The 25,707-nt window shown below is 47.7% G+C and overlaps 8 protein-coding genes and 1 non-coding gene across 9 annotated transcripts; 4 read left to right on the top strand and 5 right to left on the bottom strand.

Moving 5' to 3' along the window:
* Window positions 1-1,691: 1,691 nt before the first annotated feature.
* Window positions 1,692-3,699, bottom strand: FOIG_09061 (uncharacterized protein; the record flags this gene model as incomplete). Its single annotated transcript, XM_031209246.1, has 8 exons — window positions 1,692-1,888; window positions 1,952-2,053; window positions 2,121-2,340; window positions 2,405-2,417; window positions 2,468-2,592; window positions 2,646-2,980; window positions 3,042-3,227; window positions 3,279-3,699. The coding sequence occupies 8 exons, from the start codon at window positions 3,697-3,699 to the stop codon at window positions 1,692-1,694; spliced, it is 1,599 nt and encodes a 532-aa protein (XP_031061283.1).
* Window positions 3,700-4,875: 1,176 nt separating this feature from the next.
* Window positions 4,876-6,407, top strand: FOIG_09060 (uncharacterized protein; the record flags this gene model as incomplete). Its single annotated transcript, XM_031209245.1, has 2 exons — window positions 4,876-5,741; window positions 5,804-6,407. The coding sequence occupies 2 exons, from the start codon at window positions 4,876-4,878 to the stop codon at window positions 6,405-6,407; spliced, it is 1,470 nt and encodes a 489-aa protein (XP_031061282.1).
* A 1,421-nt stretch (window positions 6,408-7,828) lies between these two features.
* On the bottom strand, window positions 7,829-9,051 carry FOIG_09059 (uncharacterized protein). The gene is made up of 3 exons (XM_031209244.1): window positions 8,841-9,051; window positions 8,741-8,789; window positions 7,829-8,691 (listed from the first exon to the last, which is right to left on the bottom strand). The coding sequence occupies exons 1-3, from the start codon at window positions 8,958-8,960 to the stop codon at window positions 7,931-7,933; spliced, it is 930 nt and encodes a 309-aa protein (XP_031061281.1). The 5' UTR covers window positions 8,961-9,051; the 3' UTR covers window positions 7,829-7,930.
* Window positions 9,052-9,684: 633 nt separating this feature from the next.
* Window positions 9,685-10,859, top strand: FOIG_09058 (uncharacterized protein; the record flags this gene model as incomplete). The annotated part of the gene is made up of 3 exons (XM_031209243.1): window positions 9,685-9,959; window positions 10,015-10,144; window positions 10,197-10,859. The coding sequence occupies 3 exons, from the start codon at window positions 9,685-9,687 to the stop codon at window positions 10,857-10,859; spliced, it is 1,068 nt and encodes a 355-aa protein (XP_031061280.1).
* Window positions 10,860-10,970: 111 nt separating this feature from the next.
* FOIG_09057 (uncharacterized protein) lies at window positions 10,971-12,089 on the bottom strand (the record flags this gene model as incomplete). The annotated part of the gene is made up of 5 exons (XM_031209242.1): window positions 10,971-11,385; window positions 11,430-11,470; window positions 11,520-11,884; window positions 11,931-11,953; window positions 12,010-12,089. The coding sequence occupies 5 exons, from the start codon at window positions 12,087-12,089 to the stop codon at window positions 10,971-10,973; spliced, it is 924 nt and encodes a 307-aa protein (XP_031061279.1).
* A 1,061-nt stretch (window positions 12,090-13,150) lies between these two features.
* Window positions 13,151-16,967, top strand: FOIG_09056 (uncharacterized protein; the record flags this gene model as incomplete). The annotated part of the gene is made up of 1 exon (XM_031209241.1): window positions 13,151-16,967. The coding sequence occupies one exon, from the start codon at window positions 13,151-13,153 to the stop codon at window positions 16,934-16,936; it is 3,786 nt and encodes a 1,261-aa protein (XP_031061278.1). The 3' UTR covers window positions 16,937-16,967.
* Window positions 16,968-19,073: 2,106 nt separating this feature from the next.
* FOIG_09055 (uncharacterized protein) lies at window positions 19,074-20,238 on the bottom strand (the record flags this gene model as incomplete). Its single annotated transcript, XM_031209240.1, has 2 exons — window positions 19,074-19,807; window positions 19,854-20,238. The coding sequence occupies 2 exons, from the start codon at window positions 20,236-20,238 to the stop codon at window positions 19,074-19,076; spliced, it is 1,119 nt and encodes a 372-aa protein (XP_031061277.1).
* A 1,826-nt stretch (window positions 20,239-22,064) lies between these two features.
* Window positions 22,065-22,154, top strand: FOIG_09054. The gene has a single exon. It is a non-coding gene; the product is annotated as a tRNA-Glu (tRNA).
* An 8-nt stretch (window positions 22,155-22,162) lies between these two features.
* FOIG_09053 (uncharacterized protein) lies at window positions 22,163-24,251 on the bottom strand. Its single transcript, XM_031209239.1, has 5 exons — window positions 23,931-24,251; window positions 23,777-23,879; window positions 23,632-23,729; window positions 23,036-23,578; window positions 22,163-22,989 (listed from the first exon to the last, which is right to left on the bottom strand). Exons 1-5 carry the CDS (start codon window positions 24,102-24,104, stop codon window positions 22,453-22,455), a joined length of 1,455 nt encoding a protein of 484 aa, XP_031061276.1. The 5' UTR covers window positions 24,105-24,251; the 3' UTR covers window positions 22,163-22,452.
* Between the last annotated feature and the right edge of the window lie 1,456 nt (window positions 24,252-25,707).

Below are 25,707 nucleotides of genomic sequence, written 5' to 3'. Positions count from 1 at the left end.
TTTTGTCTTGGGCGGGTATCCAAAGGTGTCACTTCGGCAAAGGTTCACGCTGTCTTTAAATAAATATTAGTACAACATACGTATAGGAACTTTCCAGGGTCAGTAAAGAAAAGTTCCATCTAACTAAGCGTGTAGTAAGACTTTAAAAAAACGGCATGAATTCAAAATATCACCTTCTCTCCCAAACCATTTGTATTCTTCTCGAGTTGAATGGTATATTGAATTATTACCCTATAGGCCCTCTTTGAAGTGACTATTTGGGTTGCGGTTTGAGAAACTGTATAATTTAGTTTATATGCAAATCTCATGGGCTATATTTTATTAGCAACCGGCAAAAAAAGAGAGTAAAGGAAAGAGAGTTAGAAAGAGGTATTTTAGCCTAATTCACATAGGGTCTTGAGAACTTTTGCCGCCTACAAGCGCAATTTGCGCCCTGTGTGTGCAGGCTCCGACCAGCATCAAATGCATGAATACGAGGCACGGCCATTGTGAATCAGGCATAAGAGAGTGGTGGGACCGTTGAAAATCTGATTGTGTCTTCTTACATACTTTGTATTTCTTGCCGTTGCAGGGCCTTGTTGTAATCTCTTGGCATCGAGAAATTTCTTCCCTCATAAAATGTCAAAATCTGGGAAATCGGATGGGAGTTGCCTATCGGCTTTAACATATGGGTTATTAAAAAGTAAGGGAAAATACCCCCGGATAACTCCTAGGCTTTATAACAGGTAAATACCTCAGGCTCGCCAACTGCCATAGTCAACTATGCAACGAACTCGGAGTCAGATCTGCTATCAACTCTGTCCCTAAATCCGGCTCCTTATAAAACCGCCGCTGACAATAATTTTGTAGTTGTCGTGGTCGGCGCAATCAGAGGCTTTGGAGCTGAGTAAACAATAACTCCTGTCCGCGTCCCATTTGGGAAGCTTACGCAATTCGATCATCTCCCAGTCACCTCACTCGCAGTGAGAGGAGTGATGGTCTCGGGAGATGGCCTTCCAGTTCCTGACATCAGCAAAGCCAGATGCCGCCGGTACAAGGACCAGTATGGTCTCCAGCTCGGCAGCGTTGAGTTCAAGAAGGGGAAGAACGCGGACATTTCTACTAATGATGTTGACTTTGCTTGGGTTTTGTGTCGTGTTGAAGAGTAATGTTAGGTGTTGTGGAGGGAATGTGCAGCAAGTGCCTGGATTTCAAACTTGAATCTGAGTGGGCTGCCGAGGTGAGGTTTGATGAATGGGATCACGGAAGTCTGGACACAGATAAAGATATCCCTCTTATTTATATATGTAATATCTGGGATTTATTTACACTCTATTAGGATCAAGTCACAACATTACACTCCTTAAGACTATTATATTATTTCATCACCTTTTTATTACTTATAATACTCCGGAGAGAGAGGGTCGTAGCTAGAAGTAAATCACTTAAAGCGCGGGATATAATACGTGTTTACAAGCTTTCCTTCTTATCTCTATCGACACGTTATCTATGTAGAAGCTGAGTAAGTGGTTGGCTTATTAGTTAAACGGGCATAAGAAATACTCCCCCTTAATAACTAAGCTAGGGCCTGTGTACACCTCATTGCGCCTAGACAAGGTGCCCATGTTTGTCTGCTGCCTGTAAAGGCCTGTGATCCATGGTCCTAGGGCTATCATGCATGATGATACAAATGCCGAACAAGTATTCCAACATTATTTCTTCCTAGCTGTAAGAAGCATCTGAAGCTCAGGGGCATCCAGAGTGAAATGGTCTTCAAGCCATTTGAGGAACGCCAATTTTGATGAAGCTCCCTCGCCAGCAAGGCAGATATCGAAGCGATGCAAGATAATACACGTAGCGTAACCCACTTCCATGAGACCCAGTTGCTTACCCATGCATGCATAGCGTCCTGGACAATGTGATTAACCATAAGAATGCAACAAATGATATTGCAGACACGCTTAAGACTTACCAAATGAGAATGGAGCAAATACCGAACCGTCCTTTACCATCTCTGGGTTTGTCGTCCAGCGCTCTGGGACGAAGTCATCAGGAGCGGTGAAGTACCGTTCATCTATTAGCCAGGTTAACTTAAAACTGTACATCGAAAGGTAATTTACTCATCATATTGTGTTGCATACCTCGATATAGCGTGTAGGATGGAACAGTCACTATGGTATCTCCAGGGATGAAGATGTCACCGACTCGTAGCCCTTCTGGAGGTGTCATACGCTGCAACCCAGAGGGCACTGGAGGAAAAAGTCGGAGTGTCTCATCAATACATGCTTGTAGGTATGTCAACTCGGAAAGTTTCGAGTGATTAGGTAGTGAAGAGCTGGAAAATAAGTTGTCGATCTCCTCCTGAAGCCTGATGCACGCATCATTGTTCGTAGCCAACAGGTAAAAACAGGCAAGTCAGTGTTACAGATGTAGTGTCACTAACACAGGTTAGACTAAAGACATGACCACGCATGCACTGTCGTCTCACCTTCCAGCAACAGCTATAAGCTGCATATCAGCTTGGAGGTTCAGCCAATCCTGTTCTTTTGGATTCATCTTGGATTTATAATCTTCAAGGAGCCACGAGAAGATATTAGGAAGATCAGGCTTATTCTATCCCGTCGAATCAGTTTTTGTTCGGAGGGTTATACATTGTCATGACGTACCAGTTCTTGATGTTGAACTTGATCGCCAAGCCATTTCTGGAAGATAGCATCTTCCCGACCAAGAAACGGCAGCGCTCTGAATAAGGGAAACATCCAGATCAATTGACTAAAGGTACCGGCTATTTCCATATGCGACTCAACCAATGCCATGAATGGATGCTTAACGCCGCCTGTTAGCATGTTGAAGCTCTGACCAAAAGCCAGGTCACCCATGGTGTCGAAGCTGTAAAACTTGAACCACTTCGCAATGTCAATAGTTGTGGCTTGGCTCTGTTCTAGTCGATTGAGTAATTGGCTGGTATATTTGACAACGCGGGGCTCGTAATCTCGGAGGGCTATGCGAACTAGTTAGTCCTGATGTTTGTCAAAGCTTGATAGAGGCTTTTCGGAACTTACCCTTTGAGCTAAACGCCCTGTCCCAAGCTCGTCGTCTACGAGAATGATCGTTCTTATCGCGCGACATGTGGAGAGAGATGGCCGGCTCTTCGATATTGTACCAAGGTCCCTTGCGGCAGGGCGAATTGTTGGCGTGTATGGCATGGAAGGCCTTTGCATCAAGGATCGATAGTGCTGAAGGCCCTACTCAAGATTAGAATAGCTCTGGAGGTATAAGTTGAGGTTATTGTCACTTACCTACTCGCACAATATCCCCATATATTCTATGGAGGTTCTGGATCTCTTTGTAGAGCTGGAATCGGGCGACGGAACGCCTGGTGAGATATAAATTGGAGACTTTGGCCATGAGAGGACCCGGAAACTGGTACAAGCGATGAAAGAAGCAGATGCGATAAAGGAATATGCTGCAAAAGGTCCCTAAAACCATCAAAGACACCATGTATATGGATGCTATGGTAGATTCGAAGACGCTGTACGGCGACCCAGCCTCTGTAGTTCCCAGCCTCTTGAAGCTCAGTGCCAGGAGAACAATGACTATGAGAAGTCCTTGTAGTATCTTGATGGTGTAAAGATCCCACTCCCACTTGCTGAATATTAGAATATGGGCAAGTATTCCGGATGAAAGCCCGGTTCCGATGGCCAGTGAAGTCGGATGCATTGTCGAAGCAGCATTAGATTAGACGCAGCGTCAGAAGGACTCGGGGCAATACCGACGGGTAGGTTATAAAAGACTTGGTGATATTCGGGATGATAGGATTCCGGTCAACAAAAATACTAACAAGGCAACCAAAGACTCCTTTCCGTTGGGCTTGTTAAATACATCGAAAAATACAGAAAGGTAGAGCTTCGCATTGCCAGATATTGCAGACATGGAGAATAGACGACAGACCCAAGCACACTGGTCTCACCTCCAAGGTATTACTACTCAAACCAGCTGATTCGCCCCTCTTAGGGACAAATCGGGAGCTAATTTGATGTGATGGTATGGATTGGGCTAGATCTGCCTTGTGTAAGCGAGGAGCAAGCTGGTGAAACAATAGCCGCAGGGATGAAATCAAGACTGGTGAAGGGTTTTGTCTGACATAGCATGATATCAAGGAACTTCGGCATTTTAGCTTCATCTTTCTAGGGTGACCTGCGTTAATCGACGTTGATACTCTCGGTAGCTCCATTGTCACTTCATGCGTTGCCACCTGCCGATTTCATGGCTCCGATTCCATGTCAGAGAGCTTGGTGTCTAGACATAACGTGTATAGATAGTGAATAAAAGCAGATAATACTCGAACTTTACCAACACATCCAATTGACGGTGTCGAAGAAACGCGACATTAATAACCTCAGCTTGCGTGTAATACAATATACAACTAGCGGCAGTTAACCACGGAACGTCATTCCGAGCGATTTACCGATTACTGACATGCATGGCTATCAGGACCCCTGTCCGTCTATCCCTGATCGGCCTTGTCGAATCTTAATTGCTAATACCCCTGTTAGCCGGCTTATGAAGCCGTGACAAAGTTTCCATATACGGTGTTATGCATATAATAGTTTGCGGAAGTACTCCGTGCTTGTCATGGAACGCTGTGATGAGGGTGTCATGAGAAAACTATCCGTACTTCCTATCATGTTAAGGATCGGAACGAGAGCATCGGTACGAGCTCGTTTATGAGTCTATTCAATTTACAAGAAGCGCGTAGTTATGGGATATATAAAATGCCAGAATTGGATCTCGACTATATAAGGTCCAACGAGATCTGTTCCGCCACGGGATGTTTTATTAACTCACCTCCTCGGGTTTTCGTTCAAGATATCATTTTTTTTAACTTTCGTAAAGATGCAAGCCAATCAGAAGCTCTGCATTGCTATCTTCGGCCCTACTGCGTCCGGAAAGACTAAGCTGGGCGTTGCCATTGCAAAGGCCTTTCCGAGCGAGGTCATCTCCGTGGATAGCTTACAGTGTTACAAGGCAGGAAGCATTCTCACCGCCAAGCCTACCGTTCAAGAGATAGATGATGTTCCTCATCACATGGTCGATTACCTTGAGGCTGATGAGGAACCTCATGACTTTGTGGACATGGCTGCAGATAAGATGGAGGAAGTCACAAATCGAGGGAAACTCCCCATTCTTGTCGGCGGCTCAACATCTCTCGCAATACCCTTGCTGCATGAGGCACTTAAGCGTCAGTATCGGTTCATTGCAGCAACCTTGATACCACGTCAATCTGCATACTGGCAGTTCATCCAAGTTAGAGCCAGCGAGATGCTCGAGAGGGGTCTCCTTGTCGAACTCGAGGAGCTGAGAGATCTTCAGCAGAGTTTGCTTGATGACAACGCATGCTTTCATAAGGGCGTGTGGAAGGCCATAGGGTACCAAGAGTTCTATCCATATCTCGAAGCAGACATGTCATGCAGCGCCCGTCAGTCGTCATTCCAGAGGGGTCTCGCACTCATGAACGCCAACACTTTGCAGTACGGCTTCCATCAGCTCGAGTGGATACGTTCCATCCTGAACCCTTTCCTTCAACAAGCTGGTGTAGTATGCATGAGCCTCCCTGTCACTAACAAGGCTTCCTGGACGTTGGATGTTGAGATACCTGCCATATCCATGCTCAACGAGCTTTGCTACAGCTTTCGAACTATCAGACTCTCCAACAACGGCACATTGAACTCGAACTCCAAGTCTCGAGTCGTTTCTCTATTGTAGCCCCCCCCCCCCCCCCCCCCTTTTCTCGAATTGTTGAGATTAAGCTGACCTTCACCAGTGGCGGATCTTCGTCGGGTAATGATCCGAAGCACATCCAGGCTGCCAAGAATCTGGCTTTTGCTCTGCACAGTAATAACTACAAGCTCGTCTACGGCGGTGGAACCACTGGGATCATGGGCGCCATTGCCAGCACTCTGGTTCAGCTCTCGGGCCCAAGTGCCGTCCAGGGCATCATTCCCGTCGCGCTCGCAAAGTACGAAGAGAAACTCACAAAGAAAAATGCAGATCCGTCAAAGTTCGGAAGCCGGACCGTTGTGAAGGACATGCACACACGCAAGAGACTCATGATCGACGCAGTCATTGGCGGTGCCCCTGGTAGCGGCTTTGTCGCTCTTAGCGGCGGATATGGCACTTTAGAGGAACTCCTTGAAACGACGACTTGGTGCCAGCTCGGTATACACCAGTGCGGTATCTGTGTCTTTGACGTGTGCGGGTTCTACAAGGGCTTGCTAGATTGGGTTGATCAAGCTGCACAGGCAGGGTTTGTTGGCACAGAGGATGTTGATATTCTGAGAATTGCAACGACAGCCGAGGAAGTCATTGGATATCTCGGTAGTCAAAATGGGCGTTATTCGCGAATGGGTGAGCTTGAGTGGGATTAGATGCTTGTTGATGGGGACGGAGGGGTGACGTACAGATAGCATTACATTGCATGGGAGCATTACGATGTGTCTCTCACCTGTCGCACTGCATAGATCTTCCGCCTTTCTTAGCTTTACAACTCAATAGTAACTGGGATGGCCTAGGAGACGTAGATATTGTGTAACCTTTCCAGACATCGAGATGGTGGCGTAATCTCATAAGTCCCGTCGCCTGTAGAAGCTCGTGTATTAGCTCACCACTCCTGCTAGCCGTGACTTACTGTCACAAATACTGGATGCTGCCGTGCTCACACAGGATGGGCCTCAAAATCTTCCGTCTTCGTTGCATGATGACTTGTGAGCCTGGCCAAACTTTGGGGTTACCTTGCTCGGCCCGTTCTCCGATTGTGCTCGGAACAGATCATACGCTTTTGAGTTTCTCGGAAGTACTTATCAGATATGCAGGAGGTCCGGGTATAATATGCCAGAGCGGGCTAGGTTTGATGACCGGGGTAATGGATGATTAGCAAGCAGAATAACATAGCCCGACTAATCAGGGCCATGCCCAGTAATTAAAGGCTTTTAGGTACAGGTCTTAACTGTGAACAACAAATCCTGCCGGATTGCTTATATCGTGCTGCGCCAAAGGAATGGATTTCCAGAAATAAATCTATTGAGCCTACATTTGAGGCAGAGTAGTGCTGGACCATGAGTCTTGATCCATTTTATGGCATCAGTTTTATTAGTGATACTAGATCACGACATGATGGATCTTGTATCCCAGGTAAGAGGGTTGAGCCCTTGGTATTTACGGATATATTAGAGCTGGACCCTCTAGAATTGGCAGGGCCCATCCTCACAAGGGATCAGGCATTAAGTAAGTACAGCATTCCCAAAGCCTCCCATATGCTACGGCCTATAGGAATATTCCATGCTGAACCTCAAGATCAGGAGATAGGTCTCGTGACACAATCATACATCCCGAGGTGCTTGAAGACTCTGAGGCAAACGTCGATATCGCGCAACCGGCATTGGAGCCGGATAGCATGTATAACAACCTTGGTACATGGACTATGGGGATAGACGAGGCAACATTCCGTCTTACAGACTACGATCTATGTTCTACTCTGGGTGACCAGTCTCCTCTGAGCTTCTTGCTTTGGTGATTGCAATGGTGAAGCCATGGTGCCACCTTGTAATCCACCTCTGTCGTCCTTGTTTCTGGATGATTATCCTTCCAGAGGTTTGTGGGCAAGAACAGATTGATCCAGGACTTAATAATTGTAGATAAGGACGTTCGCTGTTCATATGTTTAAATACGAAAAAGAACAGTCTCGCCTAATAAAGACAACACAAGGAGGGCTTGGCTGACTCTATCACCAGGTTGTCAGCCTTGGTTGTGAACGCCATGTAGGCCTAAGCACCGGCATTCAAAGAAGAGCGCCTGGTCTGAGAAGGCTCACCAGTATTCTGTCAGCGCAATGCAGTAACAAATTGCAGCTCATGGATCGGCATACATAGATATCTCTATTAAGACAAGCAGTTTACAACTTACTCTTACCCTGGCTCGTAACCTTCATCAAAGCCAATCCATTGCTCAAAACAACCTTGCCACCGGCGACCTGCGTAACAAATCTCACCTCGGCCCAACCGTCCTGGTTGACCCCCGTAACCCACGCATGCGTAACCAGCTTGTCGCCCGGCCTCACCGGACTAGCAAACCTCGCTTGGTACTCCTTGATGTTGGCAGGATCCCCACCACCCAGCTCCTTCAACAGTGAATGAGCCGTCGAGTTCCACGAGTACAGCCCATGCATAATTGTCCCTCCGAAACCCATCTTCTGCCCGGGCTCAGGATCAGCATGCAGCGGGTTGTAATCGCCATTCAACCTGTACAGAAGCGCCGTCTCGGCGTTGGTCTGGACCTCAATCGTAGCATCAGGAGCCTTCCCTTTTGGTGGAGGGTAGTTCTCCGTGGCTGGACCCTTGGGACCCCCCCAGTTGCCCTGGCCAATGAAGAAGCCACTGCTGGTGACACGGGTGTGCACCTCGCCAGACTCTACGTCTACAAGGTCAGTCTGCGTCTCGAGCACAGTACCGGGGCGACCCTTGTCGTAGACGCCGATGACCTTCTGGCGGGTTTCGAAGTTGCGGCCGGCGGAGGTGGTTGGGAGGGGTTTGAGGAATTGGATCTTCCGCTGGCCGTCGACAACGCGCGTGTAGTCGAGTTTGGGGACACCGGGGATCTGAACAGCTTTGCTCTCCTTGTAGTAGTCGACTACTTCCTGGGAATCCTTCTTGAAGGCTGTGATGGGTCAATGATTGGGGCTGTAGGCTCAAGTAGCGGGACTTACGAAGGATGACGGGGTAGGTAGGGAAGACGGCGAATTTAGGATGGAACTCCTGTGTCTTGTCAGTACGAGCTCAGTGTTTCTAGGCAGGATCGCGACGGACGTAGAGGAAGTGTAGCTCATCAGCAGTAGCGCCGATGGTGTTGGCGAAAAGTAGGACATCGCGCTGCAGCCACGTAACCTTAACAGGCGGGTATTCAAAACCAACACCGGGACCTGACATAATGAGTGATTTAGAATGTGTGTATGTGAGTATGTGGAAGAATAATGGAGGAGAAAATAAAGAGGAGACAGATGGGCTATATACCCCGGACTTAATTAGTAGCCAAGTGGAATCAACCGAGGTTTGCGGGGTGTGGGGAAGGGTAGTTAGTCTTAGTACCCCGGACTTGATTGGTAGCCGAGTAAAATAAACCGAGGCTTGCAGGGTATAGGGAAGGGAAGACATTCTTAGTAATGAGCTATTGTAATTAAGATTAATTAGAGTTTATAACTGCTCTTCTATTAGTTATATAAGTATATATCTTAGTTATATAATGTTTTTATTATGGCTCTGGTATACTAAAATAGTCTTTTTAAATCTCTATATGTTACTATGTAAAATATAGATTTTAATTAAAATAACTATTAGATAAGGCTGTCTAGGACCTAACGCCTTGGCCGGGATAGTAAGAACAAAATGTCTTTAGTTAATATAGTAAAACAGCATTTGAATTTCGATTTTCTAGTTAACACAAGGTGGGCTGATGAATTAACAAGGCACAGCCATTGATAAGCAGCTTATGATAACGTTGCGACTTAACAGCTGACATATGCGAAGATACGACAATTAGTCAGGCACAACTTCTTCGCATCACGTAATCTTCAACTTGGAGCTGTACTTATAAGCAGGCCCAAAGAACTCAGTATTTCTACCAACAGAATAGCATTGAGATATCAAACAGATCATGACTACTACAAAAGCTCTCGTTAATATTCGCCCCGGCCATGCTGAGGTTCAGGATATTCCTGTGCCAGCGCTTGAGCCCGGTTACATTAGAGTCAAACCCACCGCGTGGGCTACCAACCCAGACGATGCTTACCACCTTGATCTAGAAGGTGATGAGAGTTGTGTTGGTGCCGTTGTAGGAACGGACTATGCAGGTGTTGTTGTAGAAGTTGGACCTGGAGTGAAGAGGGACTTTAAAGTTGGGGACCGAATTGCTGGCGGTGTTAGCGGGCAGTATGTAAAGCCCTTGAGAGATTGGTATATGGCCAGTATTGACACATTTTTTTAGGAATATTCTGCGGAAACATGATGGTGCTTTTGCGCACTTGATACATGTTAAGGGAGACATTCAGATGAAGATCCCTGATAACATGAGTGACCAAGATGCTGCAACACAAGGCGTTGCGCTCATCACTATGGTATGCCAAAGTTCCTCCCATCCAAAATCACATTCTCATGCACATTCTGTAGGGCGTTGGCTTATACCAGCATCTGCATCTTCCCCTCCCTGGTGCACCAGCAAAGGAACCCTTTCCTTTCTTTATCTATGGTGGCAGTACAGCCATGGGAATAGCCGCAATACAGTTTGCAAAGCTCGCTGGCGCTATAGTCATTACTACTTCGTCACCCGGAAATGCAGACTATGTCAAGTCCTTGGGAGCCGACCATGTCCTCGACTACAAATCCGAAACTCTGGTCGACGACATCCGCAGTTTATCAGGCGGAACTCTCCTCCACGTCTTCGACACCCACCCCAACTCGACCAGCACCGTCATATCCGCAGCAATCCTCCAACAATCCCCCACCGCAAAATACGTCTCCCTCAACCCCGGCCCCGAACACGAAGTAAGACGCCTCAACCCTCACGTCACCGCCGAATCTATCCTCGCATACTCAGCCACAGGCAATCCATGGATGTACGAGAATGAGTTTTACGAGGCTGTACCAGCAGATTTTGCATTCCAGAAGAAGTTTGTCAAAGTGGCTGAGAAGCTGTTCGAGGAGGGACTAGTCAAGCCGCCGCGTGTTTTTCTGAATAGAGGGGGGAGTGGTTTGGAGGGCGTTTTGAAGGGACTGGTTGAGATAAGGGAGGGGAAAGTAAGTGGCGGGAAGCTTGTGTATACGCGGGATTGAGGATTATTAATCTTTGAGTTTGGGATGTTGATCTTTGATGATCAGAATAACATTGACGTAAATTGAGTTAACGGGTTAGATATGAAACATTACTAGTGACTAGGGTTTCTACTAAAAAGCCAGTCCTGCCGTCGAGCTCGTTATGCTATCTGAACAATGATAATCGTGAACCTGTGCAGGTGAAGTCGCAACCGTTGTCTCAACTGTCCTCACGATCCCACTTTGACTCATACTCATACGCCCTTGGAGTTGCATCTCAATGGAGCTATCGCGGTCACCAGCCTGTGTATGGGTCGTGTTGTTTCCGGGAAATGCTCCATGGACACCTGGATGGGAATGGGTGGCCGATGGCTTGGTTATGGTATTTGTTGCCATGCTTTTTGCATGGTTGGCGCTGGAGTGATGGTAGTAAGCATTGTCTTTGCCTGTTGCGCCGGATGACCGGACGATCTTTGTGATGAGTTCGGCCATTTTCATTTCAATTTGGAGCTTGAGTAGGTAGCACACTGGGTGGAATGAGAGATAACTGTGGACTGTCAGTCAAGGTCTGCTGAGAATCGAGGCACTTACACCAAGCTACTTGGCAAAGACATGAGACCAACCAGCACAACCTGGAATATGTCAGTTGTTGAGAAGATCATGAGAAATCACTCTACTTACGTCTAATGAAAGAGAAACGAAAATTAGAAACAGATTCATCCGATAGAGAGGGATATACTTCGTCAACCCATTCTCAATAAGCCTTGACCGAACGAGATAAATGAAATATGCATTTAATGCTCCATCCACCAGCGCAAATATGACTTTCTCACATCTGTCCCAAATATTGTTCAGCCAGATCCATTGGTCATTGATCTGCAGGCGCGCTGGCATCCAAATGATAAAGACGCTGATGTTGACTGCTAAGATGATTGCAAATACGATCCATTTGAGACGGTTGGCTCGGCCTGGAACAGCCATCAGGAGACCGAGTCGGTTAAGGATGATCTGAAGAAGGAATTGGACTTGAATGGCCCAAAACAGAGCTGAATTTTGTTAAGTGGTTGTACGTAGGTGAAGGGAGAGACGCACCAACGGAGAAGTAGAAGCCAAAGCTATATTGCAATCAGTAAAAATGAACACTATGGTAGGAAGGATAACATAAACTTACCTTGGATCGATGTACTGCCGTTGAAACCCCCAAGCCAAACATCCAAGGACCATACTGCTGAACCAAACCGCCCAGATCATAGCGACATAAGATGTCACCCGTCGACACCTCTTCCATGCCCTCCAACTCTGCTCCGATGCTTTGGCAACTGAAAACACTGCGGCGCCTAGAGAAAAGCCCTAGAATATGCTGGCGGTATTCATGTCGACTTCTCCGGGAACTTCACGGACGTACCTGTCCGGTATTAAAAAGCCGTATTGACCCATACTGGAGATTCATGAATGAAAACAATAGAGAAATACGGCCAAACGCGGGGAGTCCCCATGATGAGGAGAATGGGTTTGTTAAATATTGCATGTTGCATTCTCCATTTCCTTGGCCATGGCCAGGGAACAAACACATGGCTATTGCACTAATACATAGATCGAACTCAAATCCGGAGTAAAACTCAAAAGTCCAGCTCCAAGCAAACGATCAAGCCACATTACAGCGAGGCTTGTATAGATACCACTAGAACAAACAAATGATGCGCTGTTTCATGTAGTTGGACTTATTCGGATAAAGGTAATTGACAGATCGGAGACAGAAACAGATCATGGCGCTGAGACTAAGACCAAGCCGGGCGTGGTTTCAGGGTTCCCCCAGATCTGCGGAAGGATTGTGATCGACGGCTGAACTTTGATAACCTATGAGATTGAGAGCCATGTGAAGGATTTATCGGTACTTGATTGATGGCTTTTAACTTACCGAGGTCAGCTTGGGGTATTACGTATGTTGGCATCAAGGTTGGTTTCTTATTGAAAGTTCGATGATGGTATTGCTCGGATGTAAGACGGAGTTCAGCTGATTGACATGCTGCAGGCGAGAAGTTTAATGTTGTTCATTTCAGTGCTGAGGGCCTGCAGGTACAGGGAAACTTTTGATATTGCCTGTTTCAAAACCAGCCCATTCTCAATTACCGCGTCTGACAGTTTCATGTAGAACGTCAATTGGTATCACAGCTCAAGAATAGGGACTAAGTATCAGATGATGGATATAGCGCTAAATTATTATAACCAGGATCCATTAGCCCCGCTTGTAAGGCAGAGTCTTAACATCGTCAGCCAGGCTGACTTGATCTTACTCACCGTAATCACAAAAGATGGCATCACCTGAAGAAATCGCAGGGACATGGCTCCTCAGCCTCTGCAGCCGTAAACCCTCAGCAGAAAGAGATCAACTCCTCACCAATCTCGAGAAAATAAAACTCGACGAATTCTTCGCTCTGCATGGAAGATCACCCGTTTTCAAGACGTACCACGTCGAAGCCGTGCGTAGGTGCCTGGCCAAAGAGCTGAGGGTGGATTATCCGCTGGCACGTGCGCTGCTGGAGAAGGATGATGCAGGTGATTTGTTTGTTAGGGAGAGGGATTTGTTGCAGGTTGCGATTAATAGGGCAAAGATTGATCCGGGGTTATTGGGTGAGGACCCGAAGAAGTCGAATCCTGAGCTTTTGGAGATGGTCAAGTTGCTTATAGCTCATGGGGCGGCGGTGAATTGCTTTGATGACGAGGGATATTCGCCGCTTGTTTATACCTGTATCTTGGGGTATGAGGAGCTCTCCCGCTTCCTGATCGAGTCTGGAGCAGATATCTCGACGGTGCAGGAGCGCAGGGGGCCAGAGCAGCTTGTCAAGAGACGAAAGGCCGCCAAAGCTGGAGAGCCTTTGGATCCTGCAGAAGATGAGCCCAAAGAACAGGTCAACCTTCTTCAGGTTACTCTTGACGCTTTGATCTCTCCCCAAGAGATCGTCGACATGACGTGGGTTGGTTGGCCTCCTGGTGTTAACTTCGACACACCCTTGTGGGATCTTGATATCGAAGCTACCTGGGGTGGCATCATTATGTATCTTCTGGAGCAGGGTCTTTCATGTCCCAAAGATGATGCGGGGTTAGTGATGATGCTTCATATTGCTTGTCGCAAAGGAGCGCTGGAGTTTGTGAAGAAGCTTTTGGCTTATGGTGCCGCTGCTGATGTCGCTGGCCCAAGAATGGTTGATGGAGGACAAGGCGAGGGCTCGACTTTCGGAACAGCGATGCATGCTGCAGCCGCAGGTCGCAACATCGATATCGTTTTGACTTTGATAGAACATGGCGAAAGTGCCAGCTGTCGTCGACACTGCATTTTCGACCACAGAAGCACAAAGGGAAATCTGACGCCCATCGAAGTTGCTATAGCATCAGATCGTTTTGGAAACGATGAAAACCTTCTCGAATTTCTGGAGGCGTTCATGGCACACGCGAGCGATCTTGAAAGTTCTGACTACCAGGCCGTGCTGAGATATTGCGCGCAGAACAATGAGCTTGATGCAGCCAAACGGCTTTTAGGCAAGGGAATACGACTCGAAGAAGTGCCAACCTGGGTTTCAAGCGTTGATGTGGCAAAGTTGCTTGTTTCATATGGTATCAAGCTTGATCCGGGGGCGTTGCAGGAGAAAGCCCTGAAGAGAGGAAGACTGAGTCTCCTTCGCTGGTGTGTTAGTGAGTACGGTGCATCGCTACCTGATGACCCCAAGTCGTGGGGGGAGATGGTAACGTGGCTTCTCTCCTCCGGTGCAATGCATCATGAGAAGACAAGATATCTTATCACGGAGTATCCCGGTCCGCATATCGACACGGTTCTCATCTCAAGACGACGTCTCCATCGTGAAAATCTCAAAGCAAAGAAGACGAGCTGGCTTCATACCGCTATCATCAAAAGTAATTTGCCGGTTGTCAAGATGTTGCTGGAAGCGGGGGCTGATGTAAAATGTCCTGGGTTATATGTTGATGCACCCACTGCGATGAGGAAAGGTGGTCGAGGGTCGTTCCGAGACGTTGAGGAGAGACTTGAGATTGTGAGGGTGTTGGAGGAGAAGCTCTCCGGTGATGAGGAGTGGAGTATGCCCTCTTATGAAGAGGTGAGGAGGCGTGTTGCGCAGACCGTGGCGCTTGAGAGGCGAGCTTGGGATGAGAAAGTTGAGAGTATGGTCAAAGGTAGACAGGAGGTCCCTTACGCAACTCTGCAGAGCGTAGATGACTCAGTACCATCTTCTCCTTTGGGAGTCATTTCTTCAGCAGATGTTTATCAGCCTCTAAGCAGCAGCAGCTCCTTTAGACTTCTCGAACTACTCCCGTCGAGCAACCGGACAGACCCTCTTGTCGGACGCTTAGTCGATAGCGATATTACGTTTCAACCCGACTACGAAGCTCTTTCCTACGTCTGGGGAGACATAACACCAGTCAGGTATATCAACCTCGGCGATCAAGATATCTCAATCACGCCAAACCTTCACTCAGCACTGATCCACCTACGATCTCCCGACACTATCCGAACACTCTGGGTTGATGCCCTATGTATCAACCAATCCGTCCACGGTGAACGAAACCAACAAGTCCGCATCATGGGCGACATCTACAAATCAGCCCGTCAAGTCGTAGTATGGCTCGGCGACGCAGCCGATGATTCCCATCTCGTATTCCAACATCTCAACGACGAAAGTATCCCCGACTCATTCCACAATGATTCAACTCCACCACAAGATAAACGCCACGCTTGGAGTGCCCTCGTCAAAAGACCGTGGTTCTTCCGCACATGGGTGATCCAAGAAATCGCCCTTGCGAAAAGAGCCGTCATGATGTGTGGAGAGGACTCGACGCTGTGGAGGAACGTTGATGTGAGTTGGAAGCCAGACTTTTCAGGTGGTGCGAAGGGACTGTCGACTTCGCGTGGCAAAGAATGTGATCACCCGATCGAGGGGTTTGATCCGGATAGTCACGTTTGGAGTCTGAGACTTCTTAAGGTTGGGAGCGATCCAATGAGTATTCTGGGGTATAGTCGCGTTTGTCAGACTACTGAGATTCGGGATAAGATCTATGGTATTTTGGGTTTATTCGAACCAGGTTTCATACCCGTTGACTATGATCTACCAGTGGAAGATATCTTTCGTCAGTTCGCACAGGCTGTGCTCATTCTCACTAAAGACCTTCGTATCCTGAAGCATCTCGGCGCAAGGCGCAGCTATCCAAATCTTCCATCCTGGGTTCCCGATTTCACAGATACTTCGACCAAGAGTCTTCCTGAGGAACATTGGTACGCACCGTATCGTTATGACGCGGAGGAGCATTACGATGTTCGATGTATGGATGGAACGCAGTTCAGTTTTCCTCGTGCTAGTCTTGGTAGGGAGTATCTCCCGGGCTTAACGTTCTCGAAATATCGGAGTTTGACGATTAAGGGAAAGTTGGTTGATACGATTCGTGAGATTGGACCTGAACTTGAAGATGGAATTGATCATGCACCGGGAACTGAGGGTTTTGCGAACGTGATGAAAGAGTGGGAAACTCTGGCTGCGAAACTGGTTCCTGAGTGGAAGGCTCATGAGTCTTCAGTTAGCAAGGCTTTTGCGACTACGCTTACAGCAACTCATGGCTCTGAACTCTTCAGTGTTGGGGTCGGTTTCACATGGTGGTATCGACACTGCGGCACAGGAGTCCTCGAATCAACCGATCCATCCATGTTTCTTCGCGATCACGAGTTCTACCTCTGGTGGTTAAGCGTCGGGAAAGACTCAGAAGAAAAGAACCCCGACTCAAGTTCTGAAGAGGAATCAAACGAAGAACACAAGGTCATTGGCTATGATCTCGAAGAGTTTTCCGAGACGCTCACCTTTGCGAGTTACGGTCGGTGCCTGTTCACGAGTGAGAAGGGGTCGTTGGGACTGGCGAGTCCGAGAGCGAAAGCGGGGGATCGAGTTGTTTACTTTCCTGGTTCGGCTGGACCTTTTCTGTTGAGGAAGAAGGAGGGTGGGGGGTGGACCTTGGTGAATGATTGTTATTTGTATGGGCTTGATTTAGACATGCTGTTTCATGATGCGGAGCATTTAGTTGAGGATTTCGAGATCTACTGATGTCAGTTTAGAGTAACAAGTATCTCTTGCGGGCAGATGCAACTATCTAGATGATTACTAGTCTTAAGGTTAAACCTTAGGCTGCCTTCAAAAACATCGTCTTTTATTCAAAGGCAATTGCAGTATTTAAACCACTCTTCCTTGGATTTGAAATGGCTGGCACCTGGAGTTTTTTGCGGCAGAGGTTGTTCATCAGTCACTGTCCCTCATCGAATCGCAGGCCTGGTAGCAAACAATACCGTTTGTGCCCGTGTCATGGGTCTCAAGAGGATTGAGGAATTTGTGAGAGCTCGTGGACGAGGGCGTGAATGTTGGCGTTAGGCCGTTACTCCGAGTTGGAGATGAATGTTGCTGCCGTCAAGAAGCAAGTCAGTAACTTTTCTTATCTGAAAATAGTCGCGATCAGAAAAGTGACTCAAGAAATACAGCCTCTTAGTGACATGGTGCATTATAGACAACCGCTTCATACCAGGGTAAGAGACGCTACCAAAACATCACCAGCCCACCTTATACGACCAGACACCGCAAGACATCAGGAATTGTTCTCGCAGCTCTTGTTCCCCTCCGTTATAGCCTCTGCGCGATTTTACTGGCAGGCCGTGGCGAAAGACCAGATAATGCAACACGATCTTTTAGAAATATCGTTTAATCCAGACATGATTTGAAGATATCCCTAGATTATATTTCAGGCCTACTCGCACTAATGGAAAAGAACCTCAAGGGGCGTGAGAATTACCGCCGAGGCGGCCTTTGAGGCCCTCCAGCAGGGCTTCGGAGATTTCCGGGGATAGCCTGCCCATAGAACTCAGCCCCTAAGGACCTCCTCTCCAACTGCGAAGTTTTGGCCATTTATCCTTTCCAGTAACTCCATGGAATCTGTATTATTCAACCGAAAAGGTGAAACTTGATCAGACAGGATCTGTCGAATTTTCCCATATGCTGTGTGTTGATTATGGGTGCCAAGAAGACTCGGCCTCTTGCTCGTAGTGCCGCAGTATTAAGGGAGAATATACACTCATAACGATCTTTGACGACTGGAACGTGTGATGTCGAGATCAATGGAGAGAAAGATGAGCCATAGAAGATCGGGGACTGGACATGCGACCTGCAGCCTCTGTGCGGTTCAGGGCGCTCTCTATTATGCGCTGATAGCACTCCGGGGAGTTGTTTCCCATGCTTGAAGTCGCTGGACTGAGGATCTCCGGCCTCAGCATCGACTGAACAAGCCATCGAAGGGTTCATGGTATTGTGATTATCTCTGACAGTAGGCCAGATAGCTCCTTCAAAGTCCAACCCTTCGGCTGCTTCGGACCTGTGTCGCGTTCTGCCCAGGATCCAAAGGAGTTTGTAAATATTTTGGTAAGGAGAATTGTTTGGGCTTTATCCATCCAATAATGGTGGGTTCCAAGAGGGCAAGGCTCCTGGAAGAGACCTTTTGGGCTTAAAACTCGAACGTTGAAAAATTAACCACGAGGCTTAATAAGTAGTCCAAGGTATTTACTATCTACCTCGTATCAAAAATTACAGGACTGGTGGCATTTTTGCAAAATGTATTAGTCTATCCGGGAGACATGATATTCGCTTAGAGCCACCATCCATAAATTAAAACCACCAGATATAAACCATAGTCTCCTAGAACTCCTTATCCTGTCAATCGCTGGTAAACCTGGCATAAAGCGCAGCTATTAAGCACTAAATCTTCTCCTGGTTTTTCCATAGTATTTGCTATCTTCATATGAATTACACTATCCTCAAATCTAGGCCAATGTCCACCTCTAAGTGATGGGCTAGGAAGAGCTATGCTAAACAAGATTCATACAGGAAAGACAGATAACCCTACCACGAAAGAGTCCACCCAAAAAGAACTTTCTCATTCCCAAACCTTATCCTAGACGCCAATACCCGTACCTTTATCTCCTGTCAGTAAATCTCCTTGGCACATGGACTCCGACTCATCCTAAAACTCCTATCCCAGTCTCTCTAGAGCATTCATTCGATGCAAGTGTACCTCAACAGCCAATGCTACCCTCTTTCATCACCCCTCACATGACAATATGCTCCTGAGATTCCCTCAGTTCATATCCAGATAGTAACGCCCATTTTCATGTCGACGAAGAAGTGTATCTCGCACCATCTTCTAGGTGGTAGCGATCTGCATCACCATAGGCTCGTCGTATTCTTCGGGCTCCTTTACATCTACCCAGCAGTGATGTGGCTCATTCTTCGGCTCTGTTCCCTCCCGAATGATCCAGACGCGAGCGATGAACTGGGGATCACTTCCGCCAGGAAGTTGACGGCTGACCGCGTGATGATTGTAGCCCAGCCGATGCACAATCGGCTCGACTTCGTGCCATGCCAGCGGGGTGAATTGGACCTTGTGGGTATGTGTGTGGTAGCTGAAGCCAGCCCATTTGCCTCCCAGTGAGCGAGTACCGCGACTATACCCATATAGCCCAATGAATGGCCGGTCTAGCGGTTGCATAAGGACAGCGTTCTGATCAACATGCGAAGCGATATCTTCTGGCTGCGAGATAAGGCATCCGTGGTTGGTGGAAAAGACAGAGGGTGGGAACTCCCAAGGGATTCCTGTGTCAGCCTCAATACCCTTAGCTTTGAAGTATCGCGAGGCAGCACGATTGTGAGGCATAACACGGTTGAGGCCCCACGACTCGCCGTTTTCGCGTGGTGCTACAACATCCGGGCCCTCCATTTGGAATCCGGAAATATGCCACATTCGGTTCATCATTGAGACTGATACTACGGCTTCCTCCAAGAAAGGAAAGTGAGAGAACATAGGAAGCTCCGTCTCGAAAGGCACGTCTAACCACCGAAGAGTGTTCGCAACGGTTTGTGCTCGGTTGGTTCGGGAAACTATCGACATTAGCGATTTTTTCATTGACGGTTGTTCATGACTTACTAAATCCGGAGGGGTCCTGTGACCGGGCCTGCATAGGGAATGGGCTATGGGCGATCAGACGACGGATTGGTAGGGCGTTGTCGTCAACTTCGTAGCCCGCCACCTTCATGGACTGAATCCATGAATTGTTCGGGTTCGGATTCGGAAGCGCCATCCAAAACACAACTAGAGTATCCCGCATGGGATCCATGGTAAATTTCGTCTTTCCATCGTCGTTGTTGACGGCCTTGATACAGTGAACCATTTCAACCACCTGCTTGAATTCCTTGGACACGCACATTAGATTCTCTGCGGCGACGTAAGCGGCCTGTGGGTGAATTCCGTGATCCACTGGGCTAGCCATCGGTGGGAGTACGTAGCGCAAGATTTCTACCTTGACCTCCATGGGGAGTTGAGAAAACGGAAACAGCATCTGAGAGAGTTAGTATTAAATATGACACGGGAAACGACAAGTTGTGTATGAGGATGATATCAAGTTAAACTGATAAAGAATGATGACTTACTGTGATGCGGATTGGAGGTTTTCGTTGGTGGTGCTGTTGATATCGAGGTGTAGATCTCAAGGTCAAATCGTAGGCAAAATGGTTCGTTTGGTGCGTAGATGGAAGAAGGGTAAAAGTTTGCTAGTGAGAAGTCTGTGCCGAACGCGTGGCGTGATCAAACGAAGGCGATTGTCGCGAGGAGGAAGACGTTAAGTTTTCGGTAGAGCCAAGAGGGGGATATCGTTGACGTTCAGATGCGGAAACGAATTGATTAGGAAGTTGTGGACAATTCTCCAAAGTCAACAGCGATGTGGCATGTGATAACTAAACGTCTTCCGTGGAAATAGCAAGATACTACAGAAGACTTTGTGTCCTGCAAATGAGACTAGGTAAAATTGTACGTGTTTGAGATCGAAGAGGATGATACTGTGTAAAGGAAGAGGTAATCGTTGATGGGTGGTACTCTGAGAGAGTTGGTTCTGTTCCTTGAGTTAAGTAAGTTGACGGACAGGTCCTGTGATACCAAGAGCTAATATAATGGAAGTCTTCAACTCTGATATGTGATAGATAAGAAAGTTCCCTTGTTACCCCAAGACTCTTGATGATAGAAGAAGGAAGTAAGAAATTGTTGGTGGAAGGATAAGGTAGTCAGTTGCGCGTGATACGTTTGGGGATGATGTTGGTGTGTGGAGGAAGAAAAAGGAAGAGTTGATCGGATTTGAAGTGTGAACTAATAAGAGACCCAGAACGTGGGAGAAGGGAGAGTGTCCATTGCCACTAGCAGTGGCTCGAGTGTTTGTTTGCCAGGTCGTTGGGTGAAGCTGGCAGTGGATGGGAACATGATGCAGGGCTGGGGCCGCTGCCTGGTCTGCCAGTCTCATATGCCATCTGAGGCCTTGTGATGGTGAACCATCCATGATTGAAGATGGCCAGAAGTTGCTTCTGAGAATAGGATCAATATAGCCCATGGCATGAGGAGAGACGGTTGTGATGTTCACTTGTAGTGACAAGTTTCTTGAAGCTTCACACTGAACACCTCAGTCGAGAGATTTTATGGCAGTGCAGGCTTGAACAGGACTCAGGGACATTGGTATGAGCATTGCGGTGAAGAACATACGATATAAAGTCTCATACTTCAATTCTTCTGTATTGCAGATAGTCCCAGAGATGGCACAAATGACAAACATCATCGGTCGTCTAATCTTCTCACATGGCAAATCATTCTATCAACTTAACATCTTCTTCGTCTTCAACTATGTTCAGTCTTTTCTTTTGCTCTTACCGAGTTGCCTGTGAACTCTCATGCCGCTATCTTTCTGTCCTTCGTCTTAACTGATCAATGCCATATCAACTTCGACCGAACTAACAGGCTAACAACCGAGTACACCAAGATTATCTTCTATACCACTATCATGCTGGCGCAAGTACGACTGCCTGATCACCATGACCTGAGTTGACCAGGAACACGAAAGCCCTTATCGATGTCCCTCGAGTTCATGCTAATTCGCAGTTCACGGAGGCATTGGCTTTGGCGTAGGTCGCACAGGTCTTCGCTCACCAGAATGAACGCACCAAATGTCCTGTTCAAGTGCCTTTCGCGAGGTGTCGCTGGACATATGGGGCAGCTGTGAAAACATTACTGGAGCCAATTTCTCGGACAGGTACTCTGCCGATTGCTTGGCATTTCTATTGCGTAGTTCCGAACGCCAAAGTATAATCAGCCATCTAATCCGGTATGGTGTAGTGGCTAACATTTCGCGCTCTCATAACCTGAGAGATCAGTACCGCGGAGCCCAGGGTTCGATTCCCTGTACCGGAGTTACCTTTTGCACTTTTAAGCCATGTTATTTTTTATCGACAATTAATTGCATCATTTTTGCTTCACTTCGGCTGATCAACTCAGTTTGTGTCGCAGGTAATTGATTCGTCTTGAGTAACTAACATGCACGTCAGACTGGGGAGGCATGATTGTGTGAAGCAGTCTGATATTGCGAAAGAGACCAAGTATTGACATATCTACTCTACCATCTCTATATCCTTCGATTCCTGCTTAAATCCTACCATTCTTCCATAAACTCTGGTCGATTTCAAATCATCATTTCATCATCCAATGTCTTTTAGTAGACATAAAAGACCTCAGTCTCGCTATCCTGCGCACGGAGCTTCTGGTTTCGCCTCTTGAGAATAATCTTAGCAACCCAAGCAAGCGCAGCAGTACCAATACTGAAAGCAGCACTGCTCGACATGGCAATAGCATATCTGGGCTCATCACTAGAAGGCCAGAGATAAGGAGTCCAGATGAAGCTAATGTTCATGATCATAGTAACCATGCTGATGGCAACAGCCTTCTTCTCCTTGGTCTGACCGCAGACAGAGCCACACCATCCGAGGATGAGACTGTTGACAGCGTAGGTTCCGATGGTGAAGATGACCATGCAGACGTAGCGACCGGCTGTGTTGAGAGTAGCGGCGGCAGAGGCGAATCCGATGACTGCGACGGTCTTGGAGGCGGTGATGTGCCAGGTTCGCTCATTGTACTTTCCTGACATCCATGAGACGAGGATGGTGCTGGCGCCGGCGATGAGGTAGGGAGGGCATGTGAGGACGAGAGTGATGGTGGTGTTGAAGCCGAGAGTCTTGACGACAGTGGGGAACTAACCTGTTAGTAGTTGACCCAAATTGAGGGATTGAAAGACTTACAAAGTTCTTGAAGCCGTTGGCAGCCAAGTGGAGATGAGCCATGGCACAGAAGATCCAAACCATAGGGTCCTTGGCAGCCTGCTGAAGACCCTTCCAGGTGCTGGTCTCACCCTTGTTACCCACAGTATCGAGTTCCATACGGTTATGCGCCAACTGTCTCTCCTCCTCAGTCAACCATCGAGTAGTAAGAGGGAAATCAGGGAGGACAAAGTAGCCAATAACAGCAATCACAAAAGTAACAGCACCCTGGAGGATGAAGAGCCACTTCCAACCAGCAATGCCAGCGACGTCATCAAGACCGTGGAAGATACCAGCAGCGATGAGACCAGCGAAAGCAGTGGCGAGGATGTTTCCGGTGTACAAGATGGCGATGCGGGTTGCGACCTCCTTGCGGGTGTAGAAGATGGAGAGGAGGTAGACGGCGCCGGGGTAGTAGGGTGCTTCGGTAAGACCGAGGAAGAAGCGGGTGAGGAGGAGACCCTTGAAGTCTTTTGCGACGGCAGTGAGGGCGCTGACGACGGCCCAGAGCATCATCATGATACCCTGAAGGGTTAGTCTTTTTGTACCCGGGAGTGAATGGGAGAGAGGCAGCTTACCATGTAGCGAGAGGGGCGGGTGCGAGTGAGGAACATGTTGGAGGGGATTTGGCCAAGGATGTAACCGACGAAGAGGATAGAAACACAGGTTTGGTACTCTGCACATTGTTAGTCAAGACCTTGAAGATGTGATGGTAGGGCTTACCAGTTCCCTTGAGGTTAAGATCCTCCTCAAGATCATTCAGACGCGCAAGAGCAATAGCATTGCGATCAAGATAGTTGAGCCAGTACATACTCCAAAGCATAGGCTATCAACGTCAGCACACTTATCTCCTTTGTATCAGTAATCAGTCACTCACCATCATCCATCGATCAAGCTTCTTCACAAGAGCAATCTCCTTGGGATCAGTCTTCTCATGAGCACCAGAGTAATCAATCTTCTCAACTTGAGGGATTGCCTTCTCAGGATACTCATTCTGAAAGATCTGGGGCTCGACGTCCCTGATGTCGGTCTTGTCGTCACGTTGAGCCATGATGGATTACAAGTCAAGAAGAAGTTTATAAGATGTAAGAGGTAGTTGGGTAGTCAAAGCGATCGACTGCCTTGATGAGAACAAAATAGTGGGCGCTTCAGGGACAGTTATATAGACATTTCTTGACAGCGACCGAAACCTGGGGATGCAGTGATCATCCCCCAAGTTCCCCATGGCCTTGACCATCCCCCGCATTGCGGGGTGCAGAGTAGGAGTCGGCAATGCCGTAGACGTGAAATTCGGAGGGCAGATCTGGGAAGTAGAGATTAAGTTGGTCTAGACCTAATAGCCCGTGTGGAACCTCGCCAAGAACTTGGGGTAGTACTCGTCTTGCGAAAACAGGGATGAACTAGCTGACAACACTGTCATGGTGTTGTGTGTCTTTGATCAACAGATGGTCTGCGCTTCTAGTATACGAGCAGGTTTATCACAGCGCTAGAAAACGGTGCCAAGATGGGTTAAACCATTATGGATAGTAGTTCCGAGCGTTTAACAGGTTGCATTTCACACGAGAACGTATTAAGCTTTGAGTTATTCAGCTAGAGAATGCTTCTTTTCTTCTAGAAGAATGGTCAACCTCAGTGGCGTTATCGTCACGAGCCGTTAGTCTTCTCTCTTATTGGGGAATATCGCAATGCACTGCCTCCCTGAAGACCTCCAAATCAGCCCTCACATTAACAAACCAAGCTAGCCAGGTAGACGAGAACTCCAAGTCTGTTCCCCACCGCTAAGAGTGCGGGATTTCCAGAACTGTACGCCCGCAGCAACAAGGCCATACCGAACAGGGAAGGAGATTAAGCTTAACGGTTAAGGTTGCGGAGTAGACATGGGGTAAAAGCAGCAGGGATTCAGAAGTAAGTACCGTTTCCCCCGCGTCATTGCAGCTCACGATGAGAGAGAGTAAGTTGTTAGATGATTGTTTTGGTAATTTGTATCGTTTTGCATGATTCACTAGTTGTTGGCCAAGAGTGAGGGTGGTAGTTGTCTCCGCATGTTGAAGGGAGAGACTGGCTTGGCTACTCCGCTGACTAGTCTACTTGGCTGCCTCCGCACCCTTTTTGGCCAAGGAGAGGAGTCACCTTGGCTGCTCTCCTCATTATTGGAATCACCTCCAAGAGATAACAAGCTGTAAGTGAATCGTCGATTCAGCCTTCAATCTCCCCCAGCGTTGCGCTATCAAACTTACGCAATGACAATAATACAGCTACCTAAAGTACGGCATGTGGGCTGCTCAATGCAACCGTAAGCCCATCTCACAGCATCAACAGGGATGTGCCAGAGATTGGGTCACGAATACCACCCTAACCCCTCGCACCAAAACTCGCAGCCTAGAAATTCGGAGCATTGCATCACAACATCGTAGCGCCTGTATCAGAACCCCCTCTTGGCGAGTCCAGACCGTTCCGAAGATTCCCGCTCTAGTCCAACAGCTAGAGTGTCATATCTGCGGGGGGATCTTGCCCGCTGAGGGGGTTGGGGGCTGTCTACTCCGCGAACTTTGCACTAGCACTTCACTAACACTCCACTAACGATGCTCCGCCACTGTAATTATCCAGTGATACGCCGGTGAAATGATGCTAGGGTTGGTTTTAAGCACGCTGAT

The sequence above is a fragment of the Fusarium odoratissimum genome (genome assembly GCF_000260195.1).
Source record: "Fusarium odoratissimum NRRL 54006 unplaced genomic scaffold supercont1.14, whole genome shotgun sequence".
Lineage (NCBI taxonomy): Eukaryota > Fungi > Ascomycota > Sordariomycetes > Hypocreales > Nectriaceae > Fusarium > Fusarium odoratissimum.
The sequence above is the reverse complement of the archived record's forward strand: the minus strand, read 5'-3'. Positions and strand labels throughout refer to the sequence as shown.

What these genes read in the sequence shown, in the direction of transcription:
- FOIG_09059 (XM_031209244.1), bottom strand. Translation starts at nt 8,960, where the DNA reads ATGTCAGGTCCCGGTGTTGGTTTTGAATACCCGCCTGTTAAGGTTACG. An exon ending in ATGAGCTACACTTCCTCTAC is followed by an intron (nt 8,790 to 8,840) that starts GTCCGTCGCGAT and finishes GACAAGACACAG; the next exon opens with GAGTTCCATCCTAAATTCGC. An exon ending in TACCTACCCCGTCATCCTTC is followed by an intron (nt 8,692 to 8,740) that starts GTAAGTCCCGCT and finishes GACCCATCACAG; the next exon opens with CCTTCAAGAAGGATTCCCAG.
- FOIG_09053 (XM_031209239.1), bottom strand. Translation starts at nt 24,104, where the DNA reads ATGGCTCAACGTGACGACAAGACCGACATCAGGGACGTCGAGCCCCAG. An exon ending in TCTTAACCTCAAGGGAACTG is followed by an intron (nt 23,730 to 23,776) that starts GTAAGCCCTACC and finishes AACAATGTGCAG; the next exon opens with AGTACCAAACCTGTGTTTCT. An exon ending in CCAACGGCTTCAAGAACTTT is followed by an intron (nt 22,990 to 23,035) that starts GTAAGTCTTTCA and finishes CTAACAGGTTAG; the next exon opens with TTCCCCACTGTCGTCAAGAC.